Raw genomic sequence first — 18,550 nt, forward strand, 5'->3', positions numbered from 1 at the left:
CTGGTTAGCAGTCACCAGCGCCAACCTGATCCTCACCTGCATTGCGGCGGCATTAGTGACGTCAACTACTTCCTCTTCCGGTTTCCAAGATAGCCAATCAGAAAGCTCAGGTCTCAGCCCTCCCACTCGCTTCCGGTTCCTTCTGGGAGCGAGGAACCCGGGTCAGGGGTCACCAGCGAAACAGCTTCTCTGGCCCGGGCCAGCGCAGGAGGGCTGTGTGATGGCCTCGGAGCGCCCGGAGCCAGAGGTGAGGGGCGGGCGGGCGCAGCGCTGGGCCCCGAGATCAGAGGGGGAGGGTCCGGCGGCCGGGCGCGGCCGAGGCCTCCTCCGGGTCCGGGGGCGGCCCGGCCAGCCCCGAAGGCCCGACAATTGCATCTCCTCACCCCGGGGTCCGCGCTTTTCTCTGGGGGCTAGAGGAGAAACTCGTCACTCATTTTGTTTGCTGAAATTTCATCCACGTCGCTGACTCTAGGGCTCTCGGCTTCTTTGACCTCATAATGATATTAACAAAATCTATATCATGATTTTCTGTTGCAGTTTCAGTGCAACACGGCTTTTTAGACATACTTCGCCGGTTTCTGCATTTCTTCAAACATTCGAATGCCAGAAACAGCATGAATTAATTTAGTTCTAGCTCTCATGCCTTTGGAAAGCAGCTTCGGTTTCGTGACTTCGGTTTCAAACAATTGGCTCGGAGTAAAACTTCTTTCCAATAATATTGGAGCTGCCATGTAGCTCTCTGCCACTTTGGGCGAGTCTTGACTTCCCAGATCCTGTTTCCTTCTTCATAAAATATCTATCTTATGGTGTATTGTGAGGATCCCATGTTCTAAATCAGAAAATGCATATGAAGTATCCATTAGGTGCTAAGGACCATGCAAGGAACTTACATATATTGTGTTACTCAAACTTACTCAAGTTAGGTAGCAATATCCACTCTTATTTACAGAAAAGCTGAAAAGTGAGAGAAATTAAGTACCTTACCAAAGTGCTGCTGTCAGCTGAGCAGCAGAGTTTTGGAGTTAGAAGACTGGAATGTAAAATCTCAGATTTGGAAAGAACAGTGTCACTAGGAGAGGTGCACAGAAATGCAAGAGAATATATGAGTAGGTGGGAAGGGTGAGATGTGTATAATGACACAAGTCGTCGTTACTTATTGAATGCCTACTGTGTGCTACATACCATCTTAGCACTTTACCAACATCAATTAATTCTCTCAACCCTACCAAATAGACAGTATTATCATCCCCCTTTTTCAGTTGAGGAAGCTGAGGCACAGAGATACTAAGAGTAACAAAGTTACACAGCTATTAAGTAGTAGAGCCAGGACTCCAAAACAGGTGGTCTGCTGCAGATCTTGTGTTCTTAGCCATAGTGTTTGCAGTGTAAATAATAAAGGAGCCACCAGATGGTAAATCTCCGGTTCCTTTGGATTTGGTGTAGTAAGACTCAGAATTAAATGTGGTTTTAGGAAGCTATCCCATTTAAAAGAACCAGACGTGTTCACAGTGGTGGTGGAGTATCCCATTCATCAGAAGTGTCAATACCGAGATAAACCTATGAAGGAATTTAGAGTATGTTTTGTTACAGATTAAAATGAGAAGAAATGGAGGGATGTTGTGGTGAAATACAACATACCTTTTAGGCAGATAGTCTGAAACAGCATTGTCCAATAGAAATCTAATGCAAGCCGTATGTGTAAGTTTTCTAGCAGCCACATTTAAAAAGGTAAGAAGAAACAGGTAAAATTAATTTTAATAATATGTTTTATTTAACCCCATATTTCCAAAATATTATTTCAACATGTAAGAAATATTATAAATTATAAGATATTTAACATTCTTTTTTTGGTACCAAGTCTTTAAAACCCAGAGTGTATTTTACATTTACAGCATATCTCACTTTGTTTTTGGTATCCTTTTTTATTTTAGTCTTTTTTCTTTTTAAGCAATTCTTTTTTTATTTTTTGAAGGGGAGGTAATTAGGAATTAGGTTTATTTATTTATTTAATGGAGGTACTGGGGATTGAACTCAGGACCTCATGCATGCTATGCACATGCTCTACCACTGAGCTATACCATCCCCCACTCAGCACATCTCACTATGGACTAGCAACATCTCAAAGGCTCGGTAGCCCCGTATGGTAGTGGCTACTATATTAAACAGAGCAAACCTAAAGTAACTTGGAGTCAAGACACATACTCCTGGAAGTGTCACTTGGCCAAAAGTTCATTTGTTTAGTTCTTGATTTACATTTCTGGAAATTTTATCTCAGAAGATACAGGGAGTGAAGAGTTCCGCCCCTGGGGAGAAAAGTGACTGACTGTTAGAGGTTATTGCAATCCCAAGAGAGAGAAACTGGGCATAGTTGGATTTAAGAAGTCATTAATTCCTCAGATACTTAAGTTATTTCATGCATGCTGCTATGGACTCAGAATTGTGCTAAGTATCAGGGTGGACACGGAGCAGTGTCAGACACATCCCCTATTTTAATAGCATGAACAAACATTGAATTATGGTAATAAGTGCCTCAGAGGAAAAGTAGAGTGAGCGGGTGTTTAGCAGGTGTTCTTAACCTACCTTGTTAAGTGGTGGGGTGAGGGGTGGATCAGAAAGCCTTCTCACGAGTAGAAGGTGGCTGTGAGAAGAGGCAGAGTGTATTACAGGCAGGGGGAGTAGTGAAAATCCAGAGGTGAGAAGGAGCTCAGAGCTGTCAAGGAGCTGAGAGGAAACAGCTGCTAGTGTGGGCGCAGCGACAGTGGGCATCGCTAACATGGAGTGCCCTAAGTATCATCTAATACTCAAAAAATCCCCATGAAATAGGTACTGTTACTATCCCTGTTTCACAGATGAAGAAACGAAGGCTCAGAGAGTTGAAGTAACTTCACCGGGGCCTTATACTAACAAGTGGCAGAACCAGTGTTTGATCCTAGGCGCTTGAGCTCAGGGGGAGATGGGTGAGAGATAAGGCTGGCAAAGATGATTCAGGTTGAAGCCACGCTCAGGGGTCAGGACTTGGACATAAGTGCAGTGGTCCAGGGGGGGTGGTTGGAAACTGCATTGTTTGGTGGGACTCTGTTATCAGAAAATAGCACAGGGGTTGGGAGAGGCTCCAAAAATAATTTATACCTTAGCCACCAAGGGACAGGAGCAACAAACAACAAATTAATGAGACGGACAATGTTCCTTCATCCTGGTATACAGGGTATGCAGCACAGTGCCTGGTGATGTTTTATTCATCTTGTTATCAATGGTATGTAGGCCTCAATCAATGTTCCAAAGAATGATAGGCTTCCTCTATCATTGACCTGACTCTCCTGATGAATTACAACAACATCCTTATGAAGCAGATATTATCTATGTGTTATCGATGGAAAAACTGAGACCTGGGAAAACTAACTTCTCCAAGTTTACCTGGATAGCAAGAATTAGAACCAGATTTGAGTCCAGGTCTCTGACTTCAAAGCCCTGCTTTCTCTTTGCCAGACCACTCCAAAGCACTTCAGACCCAGGAGGATTAAGTATTAGGGACTATGAGGGTGGGTGCTGTGAGAGCACAACTCATTCAGGAATTCTCAAGCAGTAAAGTGGAGGAATCACTTGGGGGAGCTTGTTAAATGTAGATTCCTGAGCCCTCAACTCCTATTCAGTTGGCCTCCCAATGGGGTGGGAGAGGGGGGCAGGAATCTGCATTTTAACAAACACTTTGGGTGATTCTGATACAGCTGGTCCTTGGCTTGCACTTTGAAAAATACCATTCTAGTTGGTTAAATTAATTCTCCAGTCTTTTGGTTCTGATAAATTACATCTTAAATGTGAAGAAAACTTAGAGGGTGATGTTTTGAAAACGTAGTTGTTGACTTTGAAGGATCACGTATGAGGGGGAATGCTGCGAGAAAGCTCAAGTTAGGAAATGTTCTTGGTTTCAAGAGAGTGAATTCTGTAAGAACTGATTGATGAACTAGACTTCAGTTTGGTCTCGAAGAGTCAGTCCATCATTCAAAATAACCTTTAAGACAAAGTGGAGAATTGGAAGCTGCAGAGTAGTAGAATTAGCAGCCTGCTAACTCATAGTCTGAAGACGCTTTCCTAATAGCACAGTGTTTGTCTGTACCCTCCATCTGGTGTATCCCCCTTTCCCTCCCCACTTTAGCAATACCTGCTCAACCTTGAGTGTCGCTTTCTCTTCAGGCCCTAGCCTGAGTCTGGTTACTTTGTTACATACTATCATAAAGCCACATTCTTACCCTTTGGCACGCTGTCACCGTTTATAATGGTATAGTAATTAGAGTGAGCATTTGCTTAATTTTTTTCTCCATTCTAGGGTAAATTTTGTGTGAGCAGAGGATGCCAATTTTTGCTTTCCCTTGTATCCTTAGGACCTAGCCCAATGCTAGCATGTAACAGGCTCTCCATAACTTTGTTGACTGATGAATGAATGCATGCTCACCTTGCTTTGTCCTCTTTGGACTTGATGGCATCCTGATCAAATTATCAGGGAAATTAAGCTGGAAAGAGATTTACTAGAAGATGAAACAGCAGTCTAAGCTTCACAATAGAATAATAGACTGAATTTATCCAATATAATAGGACTAATTGAATAATTGTATGTGTCCAAAAACACCAGCTGCATGAGGACAGAATGGGGCATGTGTTTTAACAGCAGCACAAGCGAGAAAGTCATAGAGGCTTCTCAGGTCAGGAGCATGGTAAAGCTTTCCCCAGCATAGACTCTAAGAGACTTCAGAGTCTGTGACCTCACCTGGGTACTGTGTTACATTCTGGCCCCCACATTTTATGTTGAAAAGTAGACCAGCCAGAGTTCATTCATAGGCACATGATCAAAGATATAAAATAGTGAGGAAACTTGAAACCATGCTGCTTGATATACACTTCAGGAACCTGGGAATGTTTATTATGGAGAAGCAAAGACTCAAGTCATCACCAGATGTTTGATAGATTCTCCTTTGGCAGAGGGTCACATTTTCCCTGTGTGGCCTCAGGAGGTAAAACTCAAAGTGAGTTAGATATTTTCAAGAGAATAGATTTCAAGAATGGGTCACGTTACTATCAAAAAGACAGATTCTTGCTCAGTGTGAAGAAATTTCCAACTGTGCCAACTGTATGGGGGTGAGCACAAAAAGCTGAAGTGAATGGCTGTGCAGGGCTTCCTCCAGACTCAAAGAAGCAGCACCTTGTTATTGCTGATGTGTGCATTTATATGGCACTTTTGGCTTTACAGTGTGCTTTCACACATCATGGAGTAGGTGGTGGTATTTTGTAGAGGAGGAAACTAAAGTTCAGGCCCAGAGTCTCAGCTGTCATATCACATTTTCTTTCCATAGTACTGTAATTCCTTCTAAAACAAATCTATGAGAATTTATACCAAAACCCCACTTCCTGGACTCCAGAATTATAGGAAAGAAGTTAATACCAGGAAGGAACATACCAGTGGAAAAAAAAAACTTGGTAAAAACAACTTTCATAGAGGCAAAGGAAAAATCCAAACAATAGAATAGGTAAGTTTTTCCGAAACACAAATGAGGAAGGATGGAAACTCTTGAACAACGAAAAGCAGATGTTGATAAGAGTGAAAAATTAGAACACACTGGTAAGATATCAAGAACAAAGCTTGAAACAGAAGAGAATAAATATAGCTTGTGAGAGCAATTTCTCTCATTCTTACATTCATTCAACAAATATTATTTGAACCCTTAACGTGTCTTGGCACTATTCTAGTTGCTAAGGATACAGCAAAGAACAGTATATAGGGGGGAGCGTATAGCTCAGTGGTAGAGTGCATGCCTAGCATGCACCAGGTCCTGGGTTCAATCCCCAGTACCTCCATTAAAATAAATAAGTACATAAATAAACCTAGTTACCTCCCCCCAAAGCAAAAACAAATAAAAACCCAAAGAATAAATTAAGTATTAAAAAAATAAATAAATAAATAACAATGTATAGATAGTCCCTACCTCCCTGGAGCTTCTACACTTGGAGGGGAAACCAACATTAAAAAGTACACAAATTCTTCATTATGAACTATGGTGGAAGCTCTGAGGAAGTACAGACTGTCTTGTGAGTGCCTAACAGAGATACCCAACAATGCAGGGAATCCTGGGAAGGTTCTTTTATTAAACCTGGAGTTGCCAAGATTTTAATCCTAGAAGATGAAATGAGCAGGTGTCCCCAACTCTCCTTATGATGCTGACTCATGAGCACGTGCTCTCCCTCCTTTAACTCAGACTCAGTCTGGACCCAAACTCCTTTCTTTGATGTTTCCTTGCATAACTGAGACGGACTGGCATTTGAAAAAATAAGTCTGTACCAAGGAAGAACAAAAGGAAAATAGTATTGAGACTAGTGTTAAGATGACCTTGCTGTGAGAAGAGTTGTACTGCTTATGATTCGTTTTAAATATTGAATTTGCTTTGCTTAAAACATACAGTGAATTCACTTATTCAGCAAAATTGTATTGAGCATCCTATTGCCAGGCAGTGCACCAGACTCTGGGGATAGAGTGATAAACAGAAAGGGCTGCTGACCTGGGATATCCTTCCTATCCTGATAATACTGAGCCCCAACCCACTCTGTTTTTAGATAAGAACCTTGGCAAGGCTCCAGCATAGTCAATTCATAGACAAGAGAGGTCTCTGATATCACCCGCACCAGCTCAGTCAGTCCTGAGGGAGAAGTTGCCTGGTTTATGAGGGTATCTCATCCTGAGACCAGGGATCAGAGGTAGAGAGGTCAAGTCATTGCTGCAGTTTCCTTCTTTGCCAAAAGACCCCTTTTGTTTTTAGGAGTGTGGTAATACGAGCGTACAATTTGATGGGACTTCTTGAGGGGGTGGTGTTTAGAAGTGATGGGAGATAACTACATCTGATTTCTCTAGCTAACATGGAAATCACCCTGCAGCTTACTGGTTTCTCATGTTACCTTAGTCATCCTTGAAATTTTTTTAAAATTACTTTCCTCCCCACTTCCAATTAATCACCAGTTCTTTTTCATCTTATTCTAAAGATCCCTTAAAATGCAGCTAAGCTTACTTGTCTTGTAGGTTAATTCAGCTAACTTTTTCCATGAGTTTCTCAGTGAAAGGCAGTGCTGGTTTTACATACTAGCATAAATCCTGGTGCCATCAGGGAACAGTCTCAAACAGTTCACAGAATGGCCACTTTGAGTCGCTCTGGTCTAGGCCACTGTCATCTCTCATGGCTGTTAGGGGGTCTTTTGGAATCATATGGTAGCCAGAGGGAATTTTTTAAAATGCAGATGTAATAGTACTGCCCTGCTGAAGGAAGGGGTTCAGTACCTTGACTTAATTCTTGGATAAAATCCAGAATCCCAGCCAGGGCTGACTCAGTCCAGTGTAGGGAAACCGTATAGTAGACAATCATATTTCCCAAAGTGTGGTTTTAGATGGTATAGAGACATAGCACAAAAATATTGAATCACATCATATCGATGTTTAAATTGTCTTTTTATCTTTCTGATTATGTCAAACATCCTTTCTACTTATAAACCCCCATTGTGTTCCTTCTTGTGACCACTTTAAATCCTCTCTGCTCTCAAGCCCTCAGTTTGATCCATTTGTCATGCTCAGTAGATGGGCTTTGCAGCTCATCAGGCTTGGGTTTGACTTCTGACCCTATGCCTACAAATTATGCTAAGTCACTTAACTTTTTCGGACCTCAGTTTTCTTCTGTTAAATGTTTTGTGTGAAGACTGAATTACTTCACACAAGTAATTACTTATATGGTTACTTATATGAGGAGCCCTAGTGCTGTGCCCAGTGATAACCTGTAATAGTGAACTTTTGTTATATTCTTACTAAGTGCCGTGCACTGTGCTGAGCACTTTATATGCGTGTGATTTCACTGCGTCCACAGAGCAGCACTACTAGATCGGTGTTAGGATTTATCTCCATTTTACAAATGAGGACACAGGCTTAAATAAGTTAAGTACATTTTCCACCATCTCACAGGTAATAAGGGGCTGAATTGGGATTCAAACCCAGGCTGTCTGAATCTGAAATTCTTGTCCTTAACCTCTACAGTGCACTATGGAATGTATTTTAGGTGCTCAATAAGTATGAGTTTCTTCCCTCTTCCTTTTCCTCTCATCTCTGCCATTTCCCAATGTCTCCTATATCTCTTGATGCTTGCCTTCTGTCTTGGAGAAGAAAGATTTTCTTCATCTTTAGTCGTTGCATATCAGCTCTCCACACTGTTCTCTGACATCAGGCACCCTTCATTATTGCTCTTCCAGGACTTTTTCCACCTCTTCTCTATGCATATTTCCCTATTTTTGAAAAAGAAAAACTTCACTTCCTTTCAGCACCCCGTTTTCAGTAGGCAGTCACGACTTCTGCTCACTTTCTCGCAGCCTGGTGTTTCCCTCCTCACTAGAAACACAAGAGGAGAAATTTGCAGTTTGTCTAGAACAGGAGGAGAGCAATCTTTTCGTCTGAGGCAAGAGTAAGGAGTAAAGGAATGTTACAGATAAGGATTAATCTGGAGGAAACATTTGAGGAGTTCAGACCATTTGACCCTTATTTTCTCTGTGAAACAGTAGGCAAGTTTATCTGCCAGGACTGCGGGGGTTGAGAAGTTGGAAAAGGTGAGGAGGTTAGGAGAGGTTGCTGGATTGGTAAAGGCTGCAAGAAGTGGCACCACTGGTGAGGTGATGAGTTTCTGCCAAAGTGCAACTGGCATGGCTATTCATGTGGATAAGGGAAAAGGTCAGATTCATCTAAGTCAGGATTTGGCTGGGCTTGTGTAGTGGAAGGTGAGGGCACTGGCAAGGGAACTGATGCTGGTTAAGACATTGTTAAATGGACTGCCCTTGAGGCAATGGAAGGAAGGAACTAGGGTGTTGACAACTGAGGAGGGTGGGGGCAGGAGACCGTGACCCACAGAAGTTTGGTTTTGAGGTCTTTGGCAGGCTTGCCATTCACCCGGTGAAGATTCCTTTAGTGCCTGCTGCTGTCAAGGCTTATTAGGAGGAACTGCCAGGTGTTACTGAGTGACTGCTTTGTTTTAAGCAATTTGCCAAGCACAGGGACACAAAAGTAGAGCAAAACACAGTCCCTGCCCTCAAGGAACTTAGAGTTTATAGGCGAAACAGACATATACATTGAAATGTGCAAAGGTCACTCTGTCTCTATAGAGGTCTTCATAGGGGGAATGGGAGCAGAGAGTTGAGAACTGAATTCTTGGGGACACCTTGCACTGAGGTGGGGATAAAGGTTTCATCTCTGCTGCCTTGTTTCTCACTGATGGATTCTAAGCTCTTTGGCAAGTTACTTGCACCATGATCTCCATATACTAGGAACTTACTGAATCTTTTTTTTTTAATCAATGACTTTATTATTTTTTTGTATTTCATTTATTTATTATTATATTATTTGATTATCTTATTGGGGGGCGGGTAATTAGGCTTTCTTATTTTTGGAGGAGGTACTGGGGATTGAATCCAGGACCTCATGCAGGCTAAGCATGCACTTTACCACTTGAGCTATACCCTCCCTCTTCAGTGAATCTTTATAGATCGATGAAATGTCTCTCTTCGTCCCCAGGTGGAAGAAGCTGGGCAGGTGTTCCTGTTGATGAAAAAGGATTACCGAATCTCCCGAAATGTTCGCCTGGCTTGGTTCCTCAATCACCTGCATCAGACTGTGCAGGCCACACCCCAAGAGATGCTGGTGAGGTCCAGAGACACACAGGATGTGATCCAGAGGATCTTTTTTATTTTTTAAGGAAGGTGCTGGAAACAGACAGAAGGGGAGACTAACTCTGAGGGGTCTGATTCCAGGAGGGGCAAGTTGCTATGCCCACAAAATGATTCCACGGGGGAAATTTTGTTTAATCACTTTGTCCAGCTCGAAAGAGTACATGGTGGGGTTGCAGGAGGTAGAGCTGATGGTGTGTCATTTTGGATGTGGCAGTCAGGTTCTGGGAAGAAGGGAGTGACTCTTCCCTGACTCTTTCCTTTTCTCTCCATCCTAATTGTCAGCTTCAGTCTGAGGAGGAATTGGAAGTCCTCAGTGTCCTGCCTCCTGGGTGGCAGCCAGATGAACCAGTGGTCCCAAGGCCATTCCTCCTTGTCCCATCCACCCGGGTCACCTTCCTGGCCTGGCAGTATCGATTTGTCATTGAGCTGGACCTCAGCCCATCTACTGGCATTGTGGTAAGGGGTCGGAGGGAGACAGAGAGCAGAAAGGATGGGGTGGGAAAGGAGGAGAAGAGGGAGAGGCCTGGGACAAAGGAAAAATGATACCAGCTAACCATGGTAGGAAGGAGAAAGGCGTGTAAAAGATGGTGGGTGTTTGAAGACAGATCCGGTTCCATCTAGGGCACTGTATTTGGGGGTCTGATCAACCTTAGGATATAGTCCCACTGACCCATGGAAGCTGCTTGTTCCTGCCCTCTGCTCAGGGCTGCCTTTGGTTACCCTTGAGAGACCTTTCTCTGCATTGCCCTCAGGATGATTCCACAGGGGAGATCTTGTTTGATGAAGTTTTCCATGCCCTCTCCCGCTGCTTAGGCGGGCTGCTTCGGCCCTTCCGAGTGCCTGGATCTTGCATCGACTTCCAGCCTGAGATCTACGTCACTATCCAGGCCTACTCCTCAATCATTGGCCTGCAGTCCCACCAGGTATTGCATCCTTTCTCCAACTTCGTATTCTCAGACCTAATTGATAGTCCACTGACCAAGTTCTGATCCTGTCTCTACTCTCTGTGCCCAAAGTCCCCAGCTCTTCTTGAACCTGTTTCTTAGTTATCTCTGTGAGTCTCCTCTGAAGAAGAATCTACTGCTCTGGTCTTAAAGGGCCTTCCCATCTGCTGTAGGTCGGCTGGCATTGATTAGACAAATGCCTCTCTCACTCCTGTGAGTCTCGGGTTCTGGCCATTGAATGTCTGTTTTCTCTCCCCTGCCTCCTTTAGTTCTATCAGAAGGTTTGCTAACGTCCTAACTCCTGGCACTACCCCCAGAAGATTGTCTTTTAGGACAGTTCTATGATTTTTAAAAATAACAAAGATCCAGAAACATTATTTTTCCAGGGACAGAGGAGGGTCATTTTCTCTGAGGGCCCCCTGAACTGTCGGGTGTAATGCTGACCATACAGATAATTACAGGGCTTATCCAACACCCAAGCAGGCTATCAGAAGGCACTCCTTTGGGAGAACGGCCAAGTCTGTTACTGGAATATCTGTTTTCGGCTTAGATAAGCATTGGCCCAGTTTCCCCTCTTCTGCTCTTAACCACCCTTCACTGTTGGTAAGGGCTTACCCTGAAACTGTCCCTGGTGGCTACATTGTCACCTTAGCCATCAAATGGCTTTGAGAGAAGGGGATGCAAAGAACGGCATCTGAGGGGCTGAAATATACCACAAGGTAATTGGTTCATGTCTGGATCCAGCCCTCTGCCCTGGTTTAAAGTAATCTCCTAGTAGAGATGTTAGGTCTATTGGTTGTAGGCTATATTCCCAGACAGAGGTCTGGCTTTGCAGGTGCTCACAGTCAAGTCAGGAAAGCCTGGGTGTCAGATAATCACTCAACACATAGTTTGGTTTGACAAACACTTACTGAAGCCTGATCTACACCAGGCCTGGGCTAGGTCCTGGGCTAGATTAATCAGACACTGTCCCTATCCTAATAGGAAGAGTTGAGTGTTTAGTAGGAGAGACAGATATTGAAGGAGGTAATTTCAGTTGAATGTGATAAGGGCACTGATAAGTGATGACTCAGGTGCAGTGGGAGCAGCCAGCCCAGTCTGGAGCAGCAACAGGAAAGACTACTGGACAAAGAGGCATTTGAACTGAGTTTTAAAGGATGTTAACCACTCAGAGAAGAGCAAATGGGCTTTCCAGGCAGAGGGGCCAACAAAAGCCAAGACAGAAGTATGAAACTGTGTTCTCAATCACAGGTGTTCTAGGAAACTACATGTTACTCAGTTTGACACAGTGAAGTTTGAATGGGGGAGGGGTGGTGGTAAAGAGGAGACTGGAGAAAGAGGTCGGGCATCATTATGAAAGTCCTGGAGTGTCATGGCTAAGAACTTGTACTTTATTCTGTCTGGGAGCTTAATATGGTGGTGAAGAGCACTGGATCTGGAATCACATTGCTTTATTTGCTTTCTGGCTATACCACTGTATGCCATTATGCAGATTGTTTAACTTCTCTGTGCACCTGGGTCCTTTCTCCAAAATATGAATGTTAACAGTCCCAGTATCATACAGTGATTGAAGTATGCATGTCAAGCACTTAAAAAAGTGCCTGCCGCATAGCAAACATGCAGATGCTAGCTGTTAAAACCATTAGCCACGGATGGTAGAGAACCACTGAAGGTTTTGAATGTCAGTAACAGGATTAGTTGTGTACACTAGGAAGGTCACTCTTGTTTGTGACCAGTGAGGAAGATGGATTGGGGGACAAATTCTGGATTGGGGAGAACAGGCGGAAGATTCTTGCAGCATGGGGCGGGAGTTAAGGCCTGAACAAGGACAGCAGCTGGGGAGAAGGAGAGGGCTGAGAACTTAGGTAAGCCCCAGGGTCACTTGTCACTAAGTCAGCTAAGAAGTCAGGCAGCTTCCTCACTGTCTCCATAGCTCCCTCAACGTGGATTGTGCTGTTCTTCAAAAAAAAAAAATAGTTATGACACTTATAATACATGTCCATTGAAGGAAATTTGAAAAATACATAAAATATAAAGAAAAACAAAACTCACTTGTAACACACCACCTGGAAATAACTACTACTGACATGTGTTATGGAGTTCCTTACTTGTCTATGAGTATGTGTTTCCCTCCCCTCACTACCACCCCTCCATCCAGAGAGAGGAGAAACACCCAACTCATTCCAGACACACTGTTTTACATCTTGACTTTTTAAAGTATCATATGGGTGTTTTTCTGTGTCACTAAATGTTTTTCGAAAACATGATTCTTAATGGCAGCTTGACTTAATATTTTATCATATTTTGTCATTATATATGTAGCCAGACCCTTATTATTTGACCCTTGGGTTGACCAAGTTTTCAGTCTTCTAAACAGTACATCTCTGAACATCTTTCTCCCCTTTCCCCAGCCCCACTTCCCACTATTCCTCTGATTCTGTTTGTATTTTTTTTTCTCACAGTCAGGTTTTTAGTGGTCCAGAGTCTCACTCTCGCCTTTTCCGGCTGTGGCACAGGCAGGCGGGGGCTGGGAAGATGTGGACAGGCTGTAGGAGTCTGATGAAGAGAGGGAGAGGAGAGATCCCAGGGGTCACTAAGCCTGTATAAAACTCTTAGGATGGGAGCATAGAAGGGAAGAAACCCCATGGAGAGGGAATGAAGATATTAGAGAGACAAAAGATAAAAGATCCAAGATTGGATGGAAAGATTACCTTTAGGGAGAAAGAGAAGGAGGAATCTTTTCTTCCGAGCCTCAAAGAAAGAACAAGAACAAAGGTAGATATAAATGTCTAGCAGACATTTTCAGTGGTTTGGAGAGTAGTACACACTCGGGGTTAGGGTGAGTGGGGAGTTCCTGTTGACTGGTTACCTTTCTCTGTGAAGAGGGGGTAGGTGTTAACCCTGAGGCAAAAATGAAGGATGGAGCAGTCATTGGGGGAATAAGAAGATTTTGAGCCTAAAAAAGAGAAAAGTTCCAGAACAGCTTCTGTGTGTAGTGCTTAGAAATCAACAAGAAGAAAAAAGTAGGAGTCAAAATAAAAAAGGCCCTGCCTGGTAGGGCAGCTTATAAAGACAATGTCCCAGAGGCCAAGATAGAAGCTGGAAGATCTTATGGCTCCCCCATGCGGAGGCTTGGGGAAGCCCAGAATGTAGAATTGATAGGGAGACCAGAGGGATGCTGTCCAGTGTCCCCCTGACCTTCATGTCTGGGTCTTCCCCTTGTGCTTCTCAGGTGCTGGTCCAGGGCTGCCTTTTGGACCCTTCTCAGCGGGAGGCGTTCCTGCAGCAGGTGTATGAGCAGCTCTGCCTCTTTGAGGATAAGGTGGCCACCACGCTGCAGCAGCAGTATGACCCCCAGAGCCAGGTGTGTGCGGGAGAAAGTGGGATGAGGCCGCTTGAAAGGAGGACAGAGAGGAGAGAGGAAGGACAAGTCAAATATAGAGGGAAAAGATGGCAGAAACAAGGGCTAAGAGTCAGGGTGAGGGAGCCAGGATAGAAGTGCTAGTGAGCGCACACAGCAGGCTCCCTGTTGGAAGAGGGCTCAGATACACTCTCCAAGGCACACAGCCCTGCTGGGAGAAAACGTGAAGGCCATTTGCTTGTGTTTCTTCAGACCTGGATCTTCTCCCCCCGTGGATCTGAGAAGGTGATCGTGGGTGGCTTTGACGACTAGTATTTTGTACAATCAGTGATAAAGCTGCTTGGGCTCACTGGAATGCACTCTCTCATTCCTTGAGAAATCCTAGAAGTAGCCAGGCAGATGGCAGTTCTATATGTCTGAAGACTTAATTTGATTGATGTATTAGATATTTCACAATGGCGATGGAAAAAAGACGGAAAGGGGGCCCTATTGGCAAAAGGTGGGGAAACCCTGCTCCAGTACAATCTGGTGCTTCATTTGGTGCTGGACTCCCTGCCCATCTGAGGGTCAGTATCCAAGCACACAGTAGGGTAGGGGGCATAGTCAGGACTTGGCAGCATAGTAGGGTATTTGGGGTGCTCATAGGATTAGGCCCGTTTGGCCTAGGCGGTGCTGGGCTACAAATTCTGGCTTTACTGTGTATGGAACAGCAATGCCATCTGTCCCATTCTATCTTTTTTGTAACTTGGGCCAGGCAGAGGACCAGTCCCCAGACTCAGGGGAGCCCCCAGGCCGGAAAGTGGGAGTCTCCATGGTGACAGCTGATCTTGGGCTGGTCAGTATGATTCGTCAAGGCATCTTGGCACTGCAGTTGCTGCCCTCAAACTCTAGTGCAGGTCAGTAGAAGGAATGTTGGTGGGATTGGGGAAATAGGATATAGGAAGGACGGGGGGCATTGTCAGCAAAGATAGAGGTTCCAGGGGATCATCTGGTCCCAGGGAAGAGGATCTGTTTCCCTGTTTGTAAGTGGTAAATGTTTATTAGTGTATACCTCAAGTACCCCAGCTCTGACAATCATTAGGGACCCTAGTGGAAAGGAATAGAGCTCTAAGGACATCACTCTGGAGGAGTTTGGGATCCAGCCCTCAAGAGGAAGGAGCAGGAGGGAAGGAAAGAAGGAATTGTTGGAAGATTATGAGACACATTATTTGGTGGACACTAAGGACTTCAGGGCCCCGTCAGTTGGATGCCTCCTTGTAACTTTCATCTGGTCAGTGTCCCCACGTCTGAGTCTGGTGTTTCCTGCTCCAGGTATCATTGTGATCACAGATGGGGTGACCAGTGTCCCTGATGTTGCTGTCTGTGAGACGTTGCTGAACCAGCTTCGCAGTGGCACTGTGGCTTGTTCCTTTGTGCAGGTGAGTACTTTCTGGGAAGGAGGAGAGGGAGGTGTGATAGCTCACAAGGTGGGATATGGCTGGTCACTTTCTTGCAGGCATTGATGTCCCAGGTAAAGCCAATAACATCATCCTGGAGGGGCTGGAGTGGGGGCTTCATGTCTAGAACAGGGTAGGTGCGGTGGTGGGAGAGAACTCTGGTCTTTGTCCTCTTTCCTTAGGATGTGAGAGGCAGCGTGTTATAGTAAGAAGAATGCAGAATTTGCAATGTGGCAGTCAGTTCCTGTTCTACCTCCCCCGTTATTAGTCATTACTGTTTTGGTTGCAGGGGTCAGAAAACTCATGTCAACTAGTTCAAGCAAAGGAAGAAGTAGGTGTTTTCAGAGACCTGTGGCCACTTTGGATTGATGGACTATAGGAGGCAAAGAGCCATGGGAGACAAGGCTGGAGAGTAGGCAGAGGCCAGAGCTTGGAGAGCCAGTTCTGCTATGTTAGGAGTTCCAGCAAAATTCTATGGTCAATACAGAGAAATAGAAGGAAAATCACTAGTTGGGTTTATGTTTTACAAAGGTCACTCATTCCTGGGGAAAGGGCAGGAGTGGAGTCAGGGAGGCAGTTAAACTGCAGTGTCAGGTGAGACAGGATCAGGGCTTAAATAGGGGAATTCGGGGTAAGAGAGAAAGGGGTAGGACTGAAAAAATGAAGAGGTAGAGTCAACATGACTTATGATTAGCAAAATGTGAGGGGTGGTGAGAAGGAGGGGCTAAGGATGTCTCCACATTTCTGACTTCAGCTGGTGAAGCAAATGGAGAGAAGCAATTGGGGTGGCGTGAGGACAGGACAGTGAATCCAGGTGTGTGTGTGTACGTGTGTGTGTACATTGTGCCTTGGGTCAGCAGGATAGCAGTTTAAACGTCACCTTCGGAGTTGGGCATGCCTGGCCAGAATCCTGGCTCCACTTACTAGGTGTGTGACGTTGGGCACGCCACTTCACTGCTTGGTTGGATTCATTTGTAAATGGAGATTATAATATACCTACCTCACTGGATGAGATGATACATTGAAAGTGCTTAGCATGGTGCATAATTATGCAATAAATGACTGCAGTTAGCAGTTGGATGTGCAGATCTGATACTCAGGAGACAGCACTATTGAGAGATAGAGAATTAGGATTTGGCAGCCTACAGATGGTAATTGAGAAGAGAAGAGGGTCCCCAAAGAACTTGGGGGTCACCAGTGTTTAAAGGTCTTTTATAGGAAGAGGGCCCAGCAAAGAATGAAGGGAAATGATCAGACAAGAACCAGGAGATTCCAGTGTTAAAGAAGTTAGAGTTTGAGGAAGAAAGGGGTACTTTACAGGGTGAGATGCAGCACAGAGATCATGTAAAATGAGGAATGAAAAGTGCCCTTTGGATTTGATGATTCGGAGGTCACGGGGATCTTTTCCAGGCCGTTTCAGTGGAGAGGTGGCGAGGGCAATGGTGGTGGATTGAGAGTGGATAGAGGAGAAGAAAGTGGAGACGAGTATTGACAGATGGAATTTGGTTGTTCAGATCAAGCGGGGAGCCAGAGAGCGCGGCAGCCAGAGGGAAACACGGGGTGGAAGGAGAGGGGTGTTTTGTTCTGTTGTGTTTTATTTTTTAGGCTAGAGACTTCAAGATGCTTCTAAGGAGCCTTGGTGAAGCAGAGTTGGAAAATAAGGGAAAGGAGAGGAAGCTGGATGGAGTCCCTAAACTGACAGGAGGGCATCAGTTCAGGAAACAGACTGAGGGATTCTTTTGGAGCAGGAAAGGGTCACTTCTTCTTTGAGACTAAGAAGTAAAATGTAGATAAATTCCCCCAAAGGCTTCTGATTTCTTGGTGAAGTAGAAGGTGAAGGTGTGTACTATAAGGGCGGGAGCCAGAGTCAGAAAGGAGGAGCAGCACTGAGGACAGCCCTGAAGGCCTAGTGGGATTGGGTGTGGTGGTTTTTGTTGTTGTTTTGTTTTGTTTTGCTTATGGTGAAGGTAATTATTTATTTATTCTAAGGGAGGTACTTGGTGTTGAACCCAGGCCCTCGAGCACACTAAGCATGCGCTCTACCACTGAGCTATACCCTCCCCCTCCATGGGCGTGATATTTTGATGTGGTGCCGACCTACACAACTTTGAAGTTTTTTTGTATTTGAGATCCCTTGGGATCTCATTTGAGATCTGAGTATAGAGCTTGTGATCCTAGTTGGGGTTTTCAGGTGGAAGCCGAATAAAGTCAAGAGGGCCAGGGAGTTGAGGATGAGGCATGCGAAGTTGCTTGAACATGGGATTCAGGCTAGGTTGAGAAAGGAGGGCCAGGAGGACTTGGATAGATTTGAAAGGAGCAGAGGTTCAAGGCTTGGGAGTCTTAATGAGGTCAAAGAACAGCAGTAGGAAGAGCAGGATGAAAGAAACCTAGAGAAAAAAAAAAGGACAAAGTTTTTTGTAATCAGTGGTATGTGGCAATTGAAATTGCAAAGCGGAAGTTAGTTCCAGGTGAAGCCAAGGGCAAATGTGTAGCCAGCGGGCAGATAAGTGGAATTGAGAGGGTTCCTGGAGATGAGGGTTAAGGAGCTGAGAGCTAGGGAATTGCATGAACCATTGAGAATACATCTGAAACATTTTCTGTAAAGGGCCAACTAGTAAATATTTTTAAGCTCTGTGGTCCATATGGTTGTCAGAACCACTCAGCTCTGCTCTTGTAGCATGAAAACAAGCACAGAGAACATGAGAATGAATGGGTGTGGCTGTGTTCCAATAAAACTTTATTTACAAAAATAGGTAATAGGCTAGATTTGGCCCACAGGTTCTATGTAGTTTGCCAATCTCTGATCTATAGGCTTGATGCTCAAAATTTGGTTCACAGACTTGCAGTGCTGGCATCACCAGGGAGCTTGTTAGAAATGAAGAGTCTCAGATCCCACCCCAGACCTGCTGCATTTTAATCCCCAGGTGTTTTGTCTGTACCCTAAAGTATGAGAAGCACTTTGTTAACACTGCAGTCTCAAGATGATGAAAAGAATTCAGTGAATCAGTGGCCAAAATCTTCAGTGAATGAGGGCAGGCTGGTATTTGATGTGCAGAAAGAAGGATGTGACCAGA

General features: G+C 44.6%; 1 protein-coding gene across 4 annotated transcripts in view; it reads left to right on the forward strand.

The window, feature by feature from the left end:
• The first annotated feature begins 140 nt into the window (after positions 1-140).
• Positions 141-18,550, forward strand: part of SZT2 (SZT2 subunit of KICSTOR complex) — a 49,341-nt gene continuing 30,931 nt past the window's right edge. For all 4 annotated transcript variants that reach the window (XM_032494035.1, XM_032494037.1, XM_032494036.1 and 1 more), the window contains exons 1-7: positions 141-247; positions 9,581-9,706; positions 10,018-10,191; positions 10,488-10,658; positions 13,912-14,043; positions 14,795-14,936; positions 15,352-15,458. In XM_032494035.1, the coding sequence (XP_032349926.1) occupies positions 221-247; positions 9,581-9,706; positions 10,018-10,191; positions 10,488-10,658; positions 13,912-14,043; positions 14,795-14,936; positions 15,352-15,458 (879 nt within the window). In that variant the 5' untranslated portion in view covers positions 141-220. The remainder of the gene's footprint in view (positions 248-9,580; positions 9,707-10,017; positions 10,192-10,487; positions 10,659-13,911; positions 14,044-14,794; positions 14,937-15,351; positions 15,459-18,550) is intronic.

Source organism: Camelus ferus, chromosome 13 (assembly GCF_009834535.1).
Source record: "Camelus ferus isolate YT-003-E chromosome 13, BCGSAC_Cfer_1.0, whole genome shotgun sequence".
Taxonomy (NCBI): domain Eukaryota; kingdom Metazoa; phylum Chordata; class Mammalia; order Artiodactyla; family Camelidae; genus Camelus; species Camelus ferus.